The 12,016-nt window shown below is 36.5% G+C and overlaps 1 protein-coding gene and 1 non-coding gene across 4 annotated transcripts in view; one reads left to right on the top strand and one right to left on the bottom strand.

The window, feature by feature from the left end:
- Positions 1–12,016, bottom strand: part of col4a2 (collagen, type IV, alpha 2) — a 141,692-nt gene that overhangs the window by 20,990 nt on the left and 108,686 nt on the right. For 2 of the 3 annotated variants that reach the window (XM_067408623.1, XM_067408625.1), the window contains 20 exons: positions 10,680–10,724; positions 10,309–10,425; positions 10,088–10,156; positions 9,917–9,952; positions 9,754–9,807; positions 8,360–8,395; positions 8,171–8,212; positions 8,005–8,073; positions 7,854–7,898; positions 7,390–7,443; positions 7,140–7,175; positions 7,013–7,057; positions 6,871–6,925; positions 4,860–4,970; positions 3,613–3,768; positions 2,499–2,570; positions 2,145–2,293; positions 1,962–2,034; positions 908–1,014; positions 540–723 (listed from right to left, as the gene is read on the bottom strand). In XM_067408623.1, the coding sequence (XP_067264724.1) occupies positions 540–723; positions 908–1,014; positions 1,962–2,034; positions 2,145–2,293; positions 2,499–2,570; positions 3,613–3,768; positions 4,860–4,970; positions 6,871–6,925; positions 7,013–7,057; positions 7,140–7,175; positions 7,390–7,443; positions 7,854–7,898; positions 8,005–8,073; positions 8,171–8,212; positions 8,360–8,395; positions 9,754–9,807; positions 9,917–9,952; positions 10,088–10,156; positions 10,309–10,425; positions 10,680–10,724 (1,555 nt within the window). The remainder of the gene's footprint in view (positions 1–539; positions 724–907; positions 1,015–1,961; positions 2,035–2,144; positions 2,294–2,498; positions 2,571–3,612; positions 3,769–4,859; positions 4,971–6,870; positions 6,926–7,012; positions 7,058–7,139; positions 7,176–7,389; positions 7,444–7,853; positions 7,899–8,004; positions 8,074–8,170; positions 8,213–8,359; positions 8,396–9,753; positions 9,808–9,916; positions 9,953–10,087; positions 10,157–10,308; positions 10,426–10,679; positions 10,725–12,016) is intronic. The other variant, XM_067408624.1, reaches the window with a different exon arrangement.
- LOC137036530 (U1 spliceosomal RNA) lies at positions 10,917–11,080 on the top strand. The gene has a single exon (XR_010897218.1). It is a non-coding gene; the product is annotated as a U1 spliceosomal RNA (small nuclear RNA).

Genomic DNA, 12,016 nt, shown 5'->3' with positions numbered 1-12,016 from the left:
AGAAAAACATTTATTTCATTATGAGCTTTTCCCCCCATTTTCAATTGTTTAACTTAAATGAAAGGTTAGAATTTTGTGAATTTTTTAAATGAAAGATCAAAAGGTTAAACAATGCAGATTTATTTTCACAGCCACCTTTGCTCATATATACCAATGGTGCCAATATTAGTGGAGAGCACTGTATATATATAAAGAATGATTGAATGATTAGAATAGATTAGGAGTAACCTCAGTATATTTACACACCAGGGCTATTATATACTATTATTGTTAACTAAAAAGTTAAAACCACAAAATAAACCTGTAAAAAAAAAAAAAAAAAAAAAAAAAAAAAAAGGCAATATTTAGTTTAACTTGAATTACTAAAATAACTAAAACTAATAACCTAAAGCTAATCAATAAAACATGGTGAAAAAGAATATTTAGCCATAAAAAAAAAAAAAAGTGAAAACACAAAAGATAGAAATAAAATCTAATTTAAAATATGAACAAAAACTATTATAATATATCAATGGTACAAAAATAACACTGATACACACCTGGGGCACCAGGCAAACCTTTTTCTCCATCAGGACCAATTTGCCCATCATCTCCTCGAAGGCCCCTTACACCTTTAGTTGCTCCAAGAACATCGCCAGGTTGTCCTGTGGGGCCTATTAGACCTGGGGGACCTGGAGGACCTGGGTATCCCTTCTCTCCAGGCTCACCTACAGGACCTTCTCCCTGAAGGAAAACGAGCATGAAGATACCTCTGATATACACTGTATAACTTGGTTAAGACTGGCATCAGAGTTCAGTTTTTTTCCTTCATCAATATTACAAAAGTCACTACACAATGCAGTGCATATTAATACAGCCACTGTCTTCTGATTAGTTCTGTTTAAGTGTTTTGTTATGCAAGACTCACAGGAGATCCTCTAAAACCTGGTTCACCATCTTTTCCACTAAGCCCAGGCCTTCCTTGCTCTCCTGGGAAACCACTCTGACCTGGGTTCCCTGGGTCACCAGGTAATCCTGTATTGCACATAAGCAGGCAAAATATTAAAATTTGCACATTGTGGCTTTCGGAAACTTGTATGTTTACTTTTCAGGAAAATGGAAAAAACAAATGTATTTTTTTTAAATAATTCAACACTGTATTGTCATAGTTGATATTGTGGCTTTATAATATGTTCAGACACTTACATGTGTCATTATTTTATTAACATTTTACCAAAAGCAAGCTCAAATGGTGTTACAAGGTTTTTTATCAGCGAATGTCAGACCATCATCATCATGTTGTGCATCATATTACTTTTCATCAACTTACAGGTTATGAAGTTTATTGTGGCTATGTATATGGGCGCTCAGTTGTTTTTTTCTGTCAGTTGGCCAAAATCTCATGTCATAATAGATGAAGTGCTACACACAGGCTATTTAAGACAGTATTAGCTATGACTCGATGACAAATGCTAGACTAAGACACTCTTCTCGGCTCCTCAAATGCATACATATTAGCCTTTTTTTCAGGATTCTTTAAAGACTAGAAAGTTCAAAAGAGCAGCATTTATCTGAAATAAAAAGCTTTTGTAACATTATGAATGTCTTTTCTGTCACTTTTGATCAATTTAATGCATCCTTGTTGAGTAAAAGTAATAATTTCTTTCATTTATTTCCAAAAATAAATTACATTTTAAAATATATTCAAATAAAAAATGTTGTACCTATTCAAAGAACTAGTTCTTTATTTATCCTTGCATTGCAAACAAGCAGAGATGGTCCAAACTGTGTGCGGCACTTCACTATGGAGTTAAGAGGTTTGAGAAGCCAATGGAGTTACGATGTTTAATCACAAGCTCTTTTTAATACTTTTCATTGGTTAAATACTTGCAAAAACCACAGACAGATGTAAAGGGTGACCAGTAGTAATGATTTATGGAGGGGAAAATGATGATATAATCTCCTGTGTGTTTCTGTTGCACCTTTCTGTGTAGCTGCTCTTATCTCTCCTTTCCTGCCTTTGAGTCCAGACGATCCTCTTGTACCAGGAAAACCCTGTAAATTGGAAACATTTGAAATGGATTTAATTGGCCAATGTAAAGAGGCTCATATACCTTGTAACCTTAACAAGGCACGACATTATGGCATGGTGTATGTATACTTACAATAAGACCATCGACACCTCTGGGTCCTGGGTCTCCCTGATCACCCTGCTGACCCCACTCGCCAGCCATTCCAGGGTCCCCAGCATCACCAGGAGGGCCCGGAGGGCCAGAAGGGGATTTTTCAAGGCATTCACACAGACCATGGTCACCTGATCAAATGATAAAAGCATAACCAATACAGCAAGATTAGCAAAGACTGACAAATATCAAACACCTTCCTCAGAGAAGATAAAATAATTCTTGTTCCTGCTCTTAAAAAAAAAATTCCAACAATGCCATGTACAACATGACATGATCTTGGCCATGCAAATAACCCTAGCAGTGTATTAAAAACTTTGTTTCCACTAATCTTACCCTTTGGTCCTTTTTTTCCTGCATTCCCTGGACGTCCACGTGGACCGGCGGCGCCTTTAAAGAAATCTTCCACTGAATTAAGACACAATAATAGTCTTTAATAATGTCTTCAATACTAATTCAATTAAAAAAATATAAACTTTAAGATAAATCACTTATGCAATAGTCTTAGAAGTGGGAAGAAAAATCTTCCAAATTATATAATTTTTCTACAATTAATTTCTAGCATGTCCAATGGAAAAGATTATATTTAATAATTGCATCACACACATTATACACTACTGTTCAAGGACAGTAAGATAAGGTCAGTAAGATTTTTTATTCAAAAAGGACAAAAATGAATCAAATATGACAATAAAGACTTTTACATTGTTAGAAATTATTTTCTATTTCAAATTATTGCTATTCTTTTGAACTTGTTTCCAGAAAATAAATAAATAAAATAAATAAATAAGCAGCACAACTTTTTTCAACTGTGATGATAAAAAGAAATGTTTCTTGAGCAGCAAATCATCATTTTAGAATTATTTATGAAGGATCATGTGACACTGAAGAATGACACTGAAAATTCAGCTTTGCCATCAGAGGAATAAATTGTTTTTAAAACATATTAAAATAGAAAGTTATTTTTTAAATTGTAATACTGTAATAATATTAATCTTTTTACTGTATTTTTGATTAAATTAATAGACCCTTGGTGAGACTTTCAAAACATTAAAAAAATCTTACAAATCCCAACAAACTTTTCCTAAAACTGCTTATCTATCTAGCACAAGTTTCTGTTTGTATTTGGAGTGTTATTTATACACTGAAATTACTTTTTATGTGAGATTAGTGGTGTGGGGTAGGGGTGTATTATATGTATGCCAAAAGTGTATATAAATGCATATAAATAGCACGCCCAATATAAATATAAAATTTCTGTATATAAATAGCATGCCAAATAGGAACAGAAAATCGTGCTATTGATACGCACTTTCATGAGATCGGGCTTGTATATACACAATATGTTTACCTCACTAAATATAGATCTTTGTTATGAAAAAAGTGGTTTATTAAATGCTTTATTAGCATAATATTTGGCATTTTGTGAAAATTAGTTTATCACTCTTACATGATCCCTTGGGTCCAGGTGGTCCCTGAAATCCAGGCAGCCCATCGGAGCCAGGCGGCCCAGGTTGAGTGGCAGGATTACCAGGTTCTCCAGCTTCACCTTTGCCTCCCTTTGGTCCCCTTGGTCCCCTTGGTCCCTCTGGGCCCCACAGAACCTCTGGGGATCAGAGAAACAATTATATCAGAATTTGTTTAAAGTAATGTCTAAGCTGTCAATTAATCATACGACTTTCTTCTAGGTATTTACACCACTCTTTTCCACACAAAAAAGGTATACAGTGACCACAGGCTGTCTAGCTCCAGAAAGATCAATAGCATCATAAAAGTACCATATATTATATAGGTACTTATAAATTTTACACAATACATTGAAAAATATCAATAATGTTGATATCAATATCAACATTTTGATACCACAGGGAAAACTGCCACAACATTAAAGTTGGAGTAAGCCATATTTCAAAAACGCTGTTGTACATTTTGAAATCAACCCAAACAAACTCACCCCTCTCTTCATTGCTCCACCTCCAAAACTCACCCTCCAATCCTAACCACACTGCTCTGAGTCGGTCTACAAGTTTGTTGTTAGTGTCAGTCCGACTATCTTCCAAACAGTGTTTTTATGGACATAAAATTCAATTTAAGGTAAGAAAATACTTGTGACTACAGAACAAAAGTAAATGATCAACTAAAACTCTGATGTCTGAGATTATTCAGCCTGATCTTTTTGGGGTGGGTGGGGGGAATTATACACCGATCAGGCATAACATTATGAGCACTGACAGGTGAAGTGAATAACACTGAATATCTCTTCATTACGGCACCTGTTAGTGGGTGGGATTTATTAGGCAGCAAGTCAACATTTTGTCCTCAAAGTTGATGTGTTAGAAGCAGGACAAACGAGCAAGAGTAAGGATTTGAGTGAGTTTGACAAGGGCAAACCATCCAATCAATTCCCCATGGACAAAATTAAGTCTCACCCTACATTTTTTCTTGTTTGAGAAGCTGGATATACATCACAATATAGGGAAGAAAAGATTATTGCAACTTCCATTTCATGCCTACTTTAACACCTCAAGCATTTGTTTTGGTGGAAACTGCAGGGATATCATCAGGTTTCTGTAACAGCAGGTTTACATACAGACTTAAAAGTTCGCAGCAAAATAAGGGGGAATAAATAATGGCACAATTTCCATTTTAGACTGAACTATCTGTTTAACTGTCAGATAAAGCTGAGTCATGAAATACCTTGTTGTTGTTCAGAGGCAGGGGGTCCTGGGGGACCTGGCAGTCCTTTAGCACCCTTAGAACCATAATTTCCAATTGGGCCACGCTCCCCTGGAGGCCCTGGAGGACCTGCTGTATAAAACAGACAGAAGCAAAGAAAGAAAAATATAAAAAATAGGACTGTATATTGGAAGTTAGATTAGGACCATTCAAATACCAGATATATGCCCTTTTTCAAAGTTTTGATTTTGTTTTTGGGATTTACTAGAATAGGTTTTTATGATTGAACTAGAGCTTAGATTCTCTGCCCGAGCCCGAGCCCGGACTCTACCCGACCCGACCCGACCCGTGGGCCGGGTCGGGCCGGGCCCTTGATAAAGCACGTCATGTGTCATGCGCAGCGTCTTGTCCACTCGCACTCGCAGTCTCGCACGCGTGACTCATCACACCTGCTGTGCAGCTTAAGAGCAAAATGGAGCTTGAAGAAGCAAAGAAAAAAATTAAAACAGGATAATTAACTTTGAGCAAGTTTGGAGGAAAATCGGAGGTATGGAAATATTTTAAACTAGTTGTGGGGAGTGAGAACATATGTGTTGGCTTTGTCTCGTGCATTAAATGCGGCACGCTGCTCGCCTATGACAGCAAAAAACAAAACAAAAACGGGGACTTCTGAATAAACAAACAACGCAGTTTACATGCTTCTTCTTTGTCGTATTATTCATTAAGATAATAATTAATAAATGCACGCACAATTATGAACTTGATAAATGTTACAGATGTGTTGTACTATGCACAAACAAATGCCCTTCAACTTACATGTGCAAAATTCAGAATTAAATGAATGTGCTGAAATTTGTACAAAAAGAGAGTCTGTAGTAGCCTACATGTTTTAGCCATTAAATAAGCACATATAGTTTCAGGTTTGTTAAGTTTTGTTTTGAAGAAAGATTTTCTTTAAAGTGAATTTCGTTTAGTATAAATTGTATCTTAATTTTTCATCAACCAATTGCCTGGATTTAATACATAAAAAGTATATTATACATTATCATATAGCAGACAATATGATAATGACATGGAGGCGCCGGCGCGCCGCGGTCACACTTATACCATTTGAACTCGTAACACACGCTTTCACTAAATTTACAAATGCACATCTTGCTTGTTGCTCACACACACATATGATGTTGAAATAATATGTTGAAGTAACATTATTATTAATAATTAATCTTTAAGAATATTTGATTGAATGCTGAATGTTGTGTTTGTTCAATTTAATAAAATTAAAACTTTAATTATGATAATTAAAATAATTGAATATTTAATATTTAGTGGCCAATTTTTGCTCATTTATTAATAGTATTTATATAATATATATATATATATATATATATATATATATATATAGATATATATATATATATATATATAAAACTGCGCAGCTCCCCCCTGTAGCCTAAATGATCTAGCACAGCAGCACCTGCGTTAAAAAAAAAAAAAAAAACTGGCGCCACTCCTGGTTATAATGGCCCACATATTAAAAATGGTCGGGTTTAAATCGGGCTTGGGCTCATAATTACAGTGAATGTGTCAGGCCGGGCCGGGCTCGGACACAACGTGCTCGGGCTCGGGTAGGGTCGGGCTTGATTTGTTGGGCCCGATCTAAGCTCTAGATTGAACTCTCAAAAAACACATTAATTTTCACATATTTTACATTACTGCAGCACCTTCCTCCTCTCTCCCTCTTTTCCCCACCTCCCTTTTTTTTTTTTTTTTTACATGCCTTGGACGGAAAATTATTTAAATCAGGAATATTGTGACGTATATGTTCCAGGAAGAAAACTTAAGACTACAATCGAGGCATTTCAGAGAGTTCAGCAACAGTGCTTACTGTTATACAGAATAACTCCCTTTGGATTGGACTTTGTGATTTGTAACTTTGCATATTTTTTTTTCATTTTCAAACAGCAACATTACAAACTAAAGAAAATTGAAAGTTTAAACAGCGATAATCTCAGTGCATTATTTTAAGTACCTCCAGTCTGATCATTTGGACTTCCTATCAGCTCTCCAGGCTCTCCTCTGTCTCCCTGTTGAAAGATTTAGGTTATACAACTTGCAGATTGATTGGTAAGGTATGACAAGATACAGCACTGAACCAGAAATGCATTTATAACCTTGCGGCCAGGATTTCCTGGAAAACCTGGTAGTCCAGTGTCACCCTGTAGGAATGGACAGAGATTTTAAATGTTTAAGTAAACACAAATGCTTTGCACTGTTGGGAAATTGATTAAAATTTCATACCTTAGGTCCTTCCAGGCCATTATTTCCTGATTTTCCCTGTAATTAATAATGATTGGTTAATTTTTTTAGATAAAAATTGTCAAATATGTGAAAAAAAAATCCAAAATGAAATCCGTCTGTTCCCTTTTTTTGTTTTGCTCTTGGTTGTAATAAACATTTCCACCATTTTAATTTCAGGTTGTGGACACCTACTTTTTTGATAGGCTTTGCAAAGCATTAATAAAAACATTTCAGTACTTAAAAATCTTACCCGTTGTCCTGGAGGACCTGTCACACCAGTCTCTCCTTTCGTAGATACATATGCCTGGAAAAAAAATAATAAAAATAAATATCTATTTGAATGAGGAAAGACCATCTGCAAAACTTAAGATTACATTTCAATAACATATTTCAAATCGCAAATAAAATCTGACCAAAAGCTACTTTGAACCTCCATCAAAAAGACTCTTGAGAAAGATAGGGCTTTCATTCCAACAATCACCACATTAAGCATTATAATTTCTACCATTTTTCCTATATGTGTTTTGTCTTTTTCTTCTTCTTCTTTTTTTTTTTTTTTTTTTGGCTATTCCACAGATATAACATGAACATTCTTGTGAACATCCTTGGAAGGAAATCATTTTGTGTTAAAAACAAACAAACGAAAAATAAATAAATAAATAAATAAATAAATAAATAAATAAATAAATAAATAAATAAATAAATGTAACCTACCGAATCTCCTGGTTTACCTTTATTACCCTTCAACCCTTTTTCACCCTGAAGAAAACCAGAAAATGAACAGAAGATGAAAATTGAAGTAGCGAGATCATTTTCTCTCCTGAGAGGAAATATATGTAATAAACTCAAGTCATGTTCTTCCTGCCTGCCATTCTGTAGGGATTGGTCTTATGAGCGGGAAAAGTCCTGGTGGTCCTGGCTCTCCAATGTCCCCCTGAGGTGAGTATATGAAATTCAGATGACTTAACAGTGCAGATTACAGAGAGTAATATTAGTCTGACACAGTGTAAGCCACTAAATATTTGTCTCACCCCTTCTCCTTTGATTCCTTTTATTCTTTTAGTGGTTTCACCCTGTATAGAGGCAACACATGTACGTTAACATTAAATAGATGTTTATTTACCAAAGTGACTTAAAGAGGGCATATTAGAGTGTTCTGTCATATATCTGTTTGAATGTAAATCTTTAATAACATTAAGCAAAATATTGTGTTTTATTACCTTTTGTCCTTTAACACCTTTACTACCAGTAGGACCCTAAAAAAAGACAATATAGTGAGAAGAAGAGATGATAGGTTTGGAATAAAGCAAGCAGTATAATTTTATGCTAGATGCCAAATGCAAATAGTGATAGATGCTATTAAAACTAAGTGAAAATAGCATCTATTTCCTTTGCACTCTATAAATAGTTGTTAGATGTTGTACACATAGTGGCAGGTACTATTTGCACCTCAGTGTATTGTAGGATATTATAAAACAGTATGCAATAATTTATTAAAATCATATATGAATGCTGACTTATTGGGGCATTGCTTGTCCCTATACCTAAAGCCCACCCTTAAATCCCTTAATCCCATCATAATGAACCTGTTGATCAGTAAAGGTTACGGTCCATGGTTTTGATTGTGGTAATGTGAGCTGCATCCTCGATTTGCAGCACATCCCATTAATGCAAAGATGTCAAATTTCAATTATAGTCCAATAAATGCTTTATTCTCAGTATTAAAAGGGGACTCAGTATTATTTCAAAAACACTGTTTGGAAGTTAGTCGGGCCGATACCAACAACAAACATCTAACCAATCAGCATTAACGGCGTATATGATGGTCGAGGAGAGAGAACGAGCAAAAGGGAGATTTGAAAATAAGGGGGGGAAAAAAACTGCAGAAAGAGAGATGGGACACAATAGAAAAGAGCTCAAAAGAATATCACTGGAATGAAGTTTTATGACTGGGCAAGCGCTTTAGGACCCGCGTTTATATTAGAAAAGCTTTCCAGCGCTGGAGAGAGCTAAGCGAGAAGGCCTGAAAACAGACGCAGAGGCTGCTTTGATCCTGTTACACTGGGTTTTGATTGTCTGGGGCTGCTGTGCTGTTGGTGACTAACAACAAACACATTGTTTACTCTTGTGTACTGTATGTTCATTTTTTTGTGCTTCCTTGTCATTCGTTCATGAACTGTGCTTTATTTTTCTGAATCATTTTGTTGTGCGTCAGCTGTGTAAACAGACACCCGCATTGCGTGTGTAACGGAGGCCAGATAGTGACAACAGCATTGTTCAAATAATACTTACAGCACCCTTAAATACCCATTAGGCACTTTATATTCACTTTTCAAATATCATTTTAATTAAAACAAATATGCGAAGGAAAAAATAAGAAGAATGAGTTCGGATAAAGATGGATTCGGGTCAGTCGTAACAAAAGCTAATGACTACCAAAAGCTACCTTACTTTCCACACCACTGTTCCTGTTATCAGATGGGTTTCTTTAGTAATTTTGTCTGGTTTAATCAGTTAATGGTGAGTGGAGTTAGTGTAAGTAGCCTCTGCTAACAAGTTCGGCTATTTGCACTTGGTGTAAATAGACACTTATTTGTGCGAATGTCTAACTCACCCAAGGTCCTTGTAATCCTGGTGGCCCACTGTACCCTGGGTTACCAGTCGGACCCTGTAAGAGTATAATGTAATGTTTTAGTAAACACCTTTATCCTTTTATCTCTTCATCCCTAAATGTGTTCAGTTTCTGTTTCAAGATGAACGATGAAAGTTGAACTTACAATAAATCCTTGATAACCTGGTGGCCCTGGATCTCCCTGTATTACAACAGAAAATTATGCAATCAAAATGACACAAAGTGACAGAAAACCAATCCCATTAAAAAACAAAACAAAACAAAACAAATGTATTGATGTGAACTGCATTTAAACTTCTAGTAAAGTTCCTCTTACCCTGAATCTTTCCATATAGACCCACAGCTCCAAAGGGTCACCCTTCTCCCCCTTCATTCCTGGCCGACCCTACAGAAGATAAAAGAAGACAAAGTAATTGAAAGAGAGTGAAAGAGAAAATAAAAGCATTAGATTGGTCATGTATGAGTTATGCATCGATTTTGTGCAATAATTGTTTCAATAATTCACTCTGTGACACACAGATAAATGAACATTCATACTGGTATTCCAGGTCCACCATTGATCCCTGAAAAGCCTGGAATTCCTGATTCTCCCCGGGTTCCATTACAGCCATCAGCTCCTGGTTTTCCACGAGGCCCAGATGGCCCAGGGTGGCCCTGATGAGAGATTATCAATGACCAAGAATTGAAGAGTCCAAAACTCACAATAAAAACAGCATTTTAAAGACTAAGGAAAGGTATTTATGACATTTGAACTATGTTACTTTGGAAGGCTTGTTTATTCCGTTATTGAACGTTGGTGTCTTTTATCATATTGCTGTTGCATTATGATTTGATCAAACTCTGCTTCACTTTGTGCCTATAAACGCATCTAAACCTAATATTGTTGATATAAACAAAATAATACTTACTGGAACACCATCTGCTCCATCAAACCCTGGAACCCCTTGCATTCCCTACAGAAAGACACAAAGATATTATCATTTCACTGTTTCATGTGAAGTTTCACTCTTTAACTCTTTAGCTCTCAGAACTGCTCTTGAGTATGTTTTAAAGTACAACGATGCTAAAATGTCCTAGAAAAGCCATCATAGACATGTACAGTATCATTGGTAATAAATTATCCCCTGCCAGTATCATATCATAACATATTTACCAGATAGGGGAGACACCATGATCAAGAAGGTTGTTCACTCAGGGTGAGGCTCAGCCACTGCACTTCGGCTGTGCTGACCCCAGCCAATTTCCCAAATGTGGGAACTTCGACTGCATAATTTATGGTAGCGTGGGACTGCGTTCACACTCTCCCTCTTGGGGCAGTCATGGCCTATTGGTTTGAGAGTCATACTGGTAACCCAAAGGTTGCGTGTTTGATTCTCAGAACCGGCAGGAAATTACTGAGGTGCCCTTGAGCTGCGGGCGCCACAGCAAAATGGCTGCCCACTGCTCCGATTGTGTGTTCACTAGGGATGTGATGATGAGGAAAACTTCCCACCAGTTAATCGACGTGTGACAACACCAGTAATACTGGCATCACTGGGGCGGGGGATCTGGAGTTGGGAGTTTCCCCCTCTCTTTCCATCAAGCTTTTAAATTGATTTTGGTGACTGTCCACTGGTGCAGACTGAGCATTTGCAATTAATTCCTATCGAAGCTCAACTTCCATAGGAATGAACTGAAAACACTAGCTTTGCTCCGCACCAGTAAGACACGCACTATTAAGAGTGTAATGAATGCCCGTGCGTCCTTGCGCATTTTACTTTCGCTTTTGAATTAGCGCCAATTTGGGTTCGGCAATTGCTTGAATGGTGGGTTTAATTATTGTTCTTCATGAAAAACACAACAACAAAATAGTACAATGACAAACTTGCTCAAATAGGCACTTTACATTTCACTTCATCATCTTGTCAGTAAGCGAAATGGGCGAAGTGAGGTGAAATCTGACTCCTGCTGCTGATCTGTGACTCTTGTTCGGCTCACACTGAATTGAGCAGACGCATTCAGTTTTTAATTGAATTGTCTGTTCACGAACTGAAGTCAATCATTTTTATTACTAAAAAAATCAAAACAACAGTGAGGGTGGTGCCGCAGTGATTGCGATAGCCGGTGTTGACGGCTGATCACCGGCTATCGCAGCAAGCGTAGTGTTCACTATTCCTAATGTGTGTGCACTATGGATTTTTCATTCTGAATCAGATCCGCTGTTCTTTCTTTTGATATTTATTCATGCAAACAAAATATTCTGGGG

This window comes from Chanodichthys erythropterus, chromosome 14, assembly GCF_024489055.1.
Source record: "Chanodichthys erythropterus isolate Z2021 chromosome 14, ASM2448905v1, whole genome shotgun sequence".
Taxonomy (NCBI): domain Eukaryota; kingdom Metazoa; phylum Chordata; class Actinopteri; order Cypriniformes; family Xenocyprididae; genus Chanodichthys; species Chanodichthys erythropterus.
Note: the sequence above shows the minus strand (reverse complement) of the source record. Positions and strands in the feature narration are given on the sequence as shown.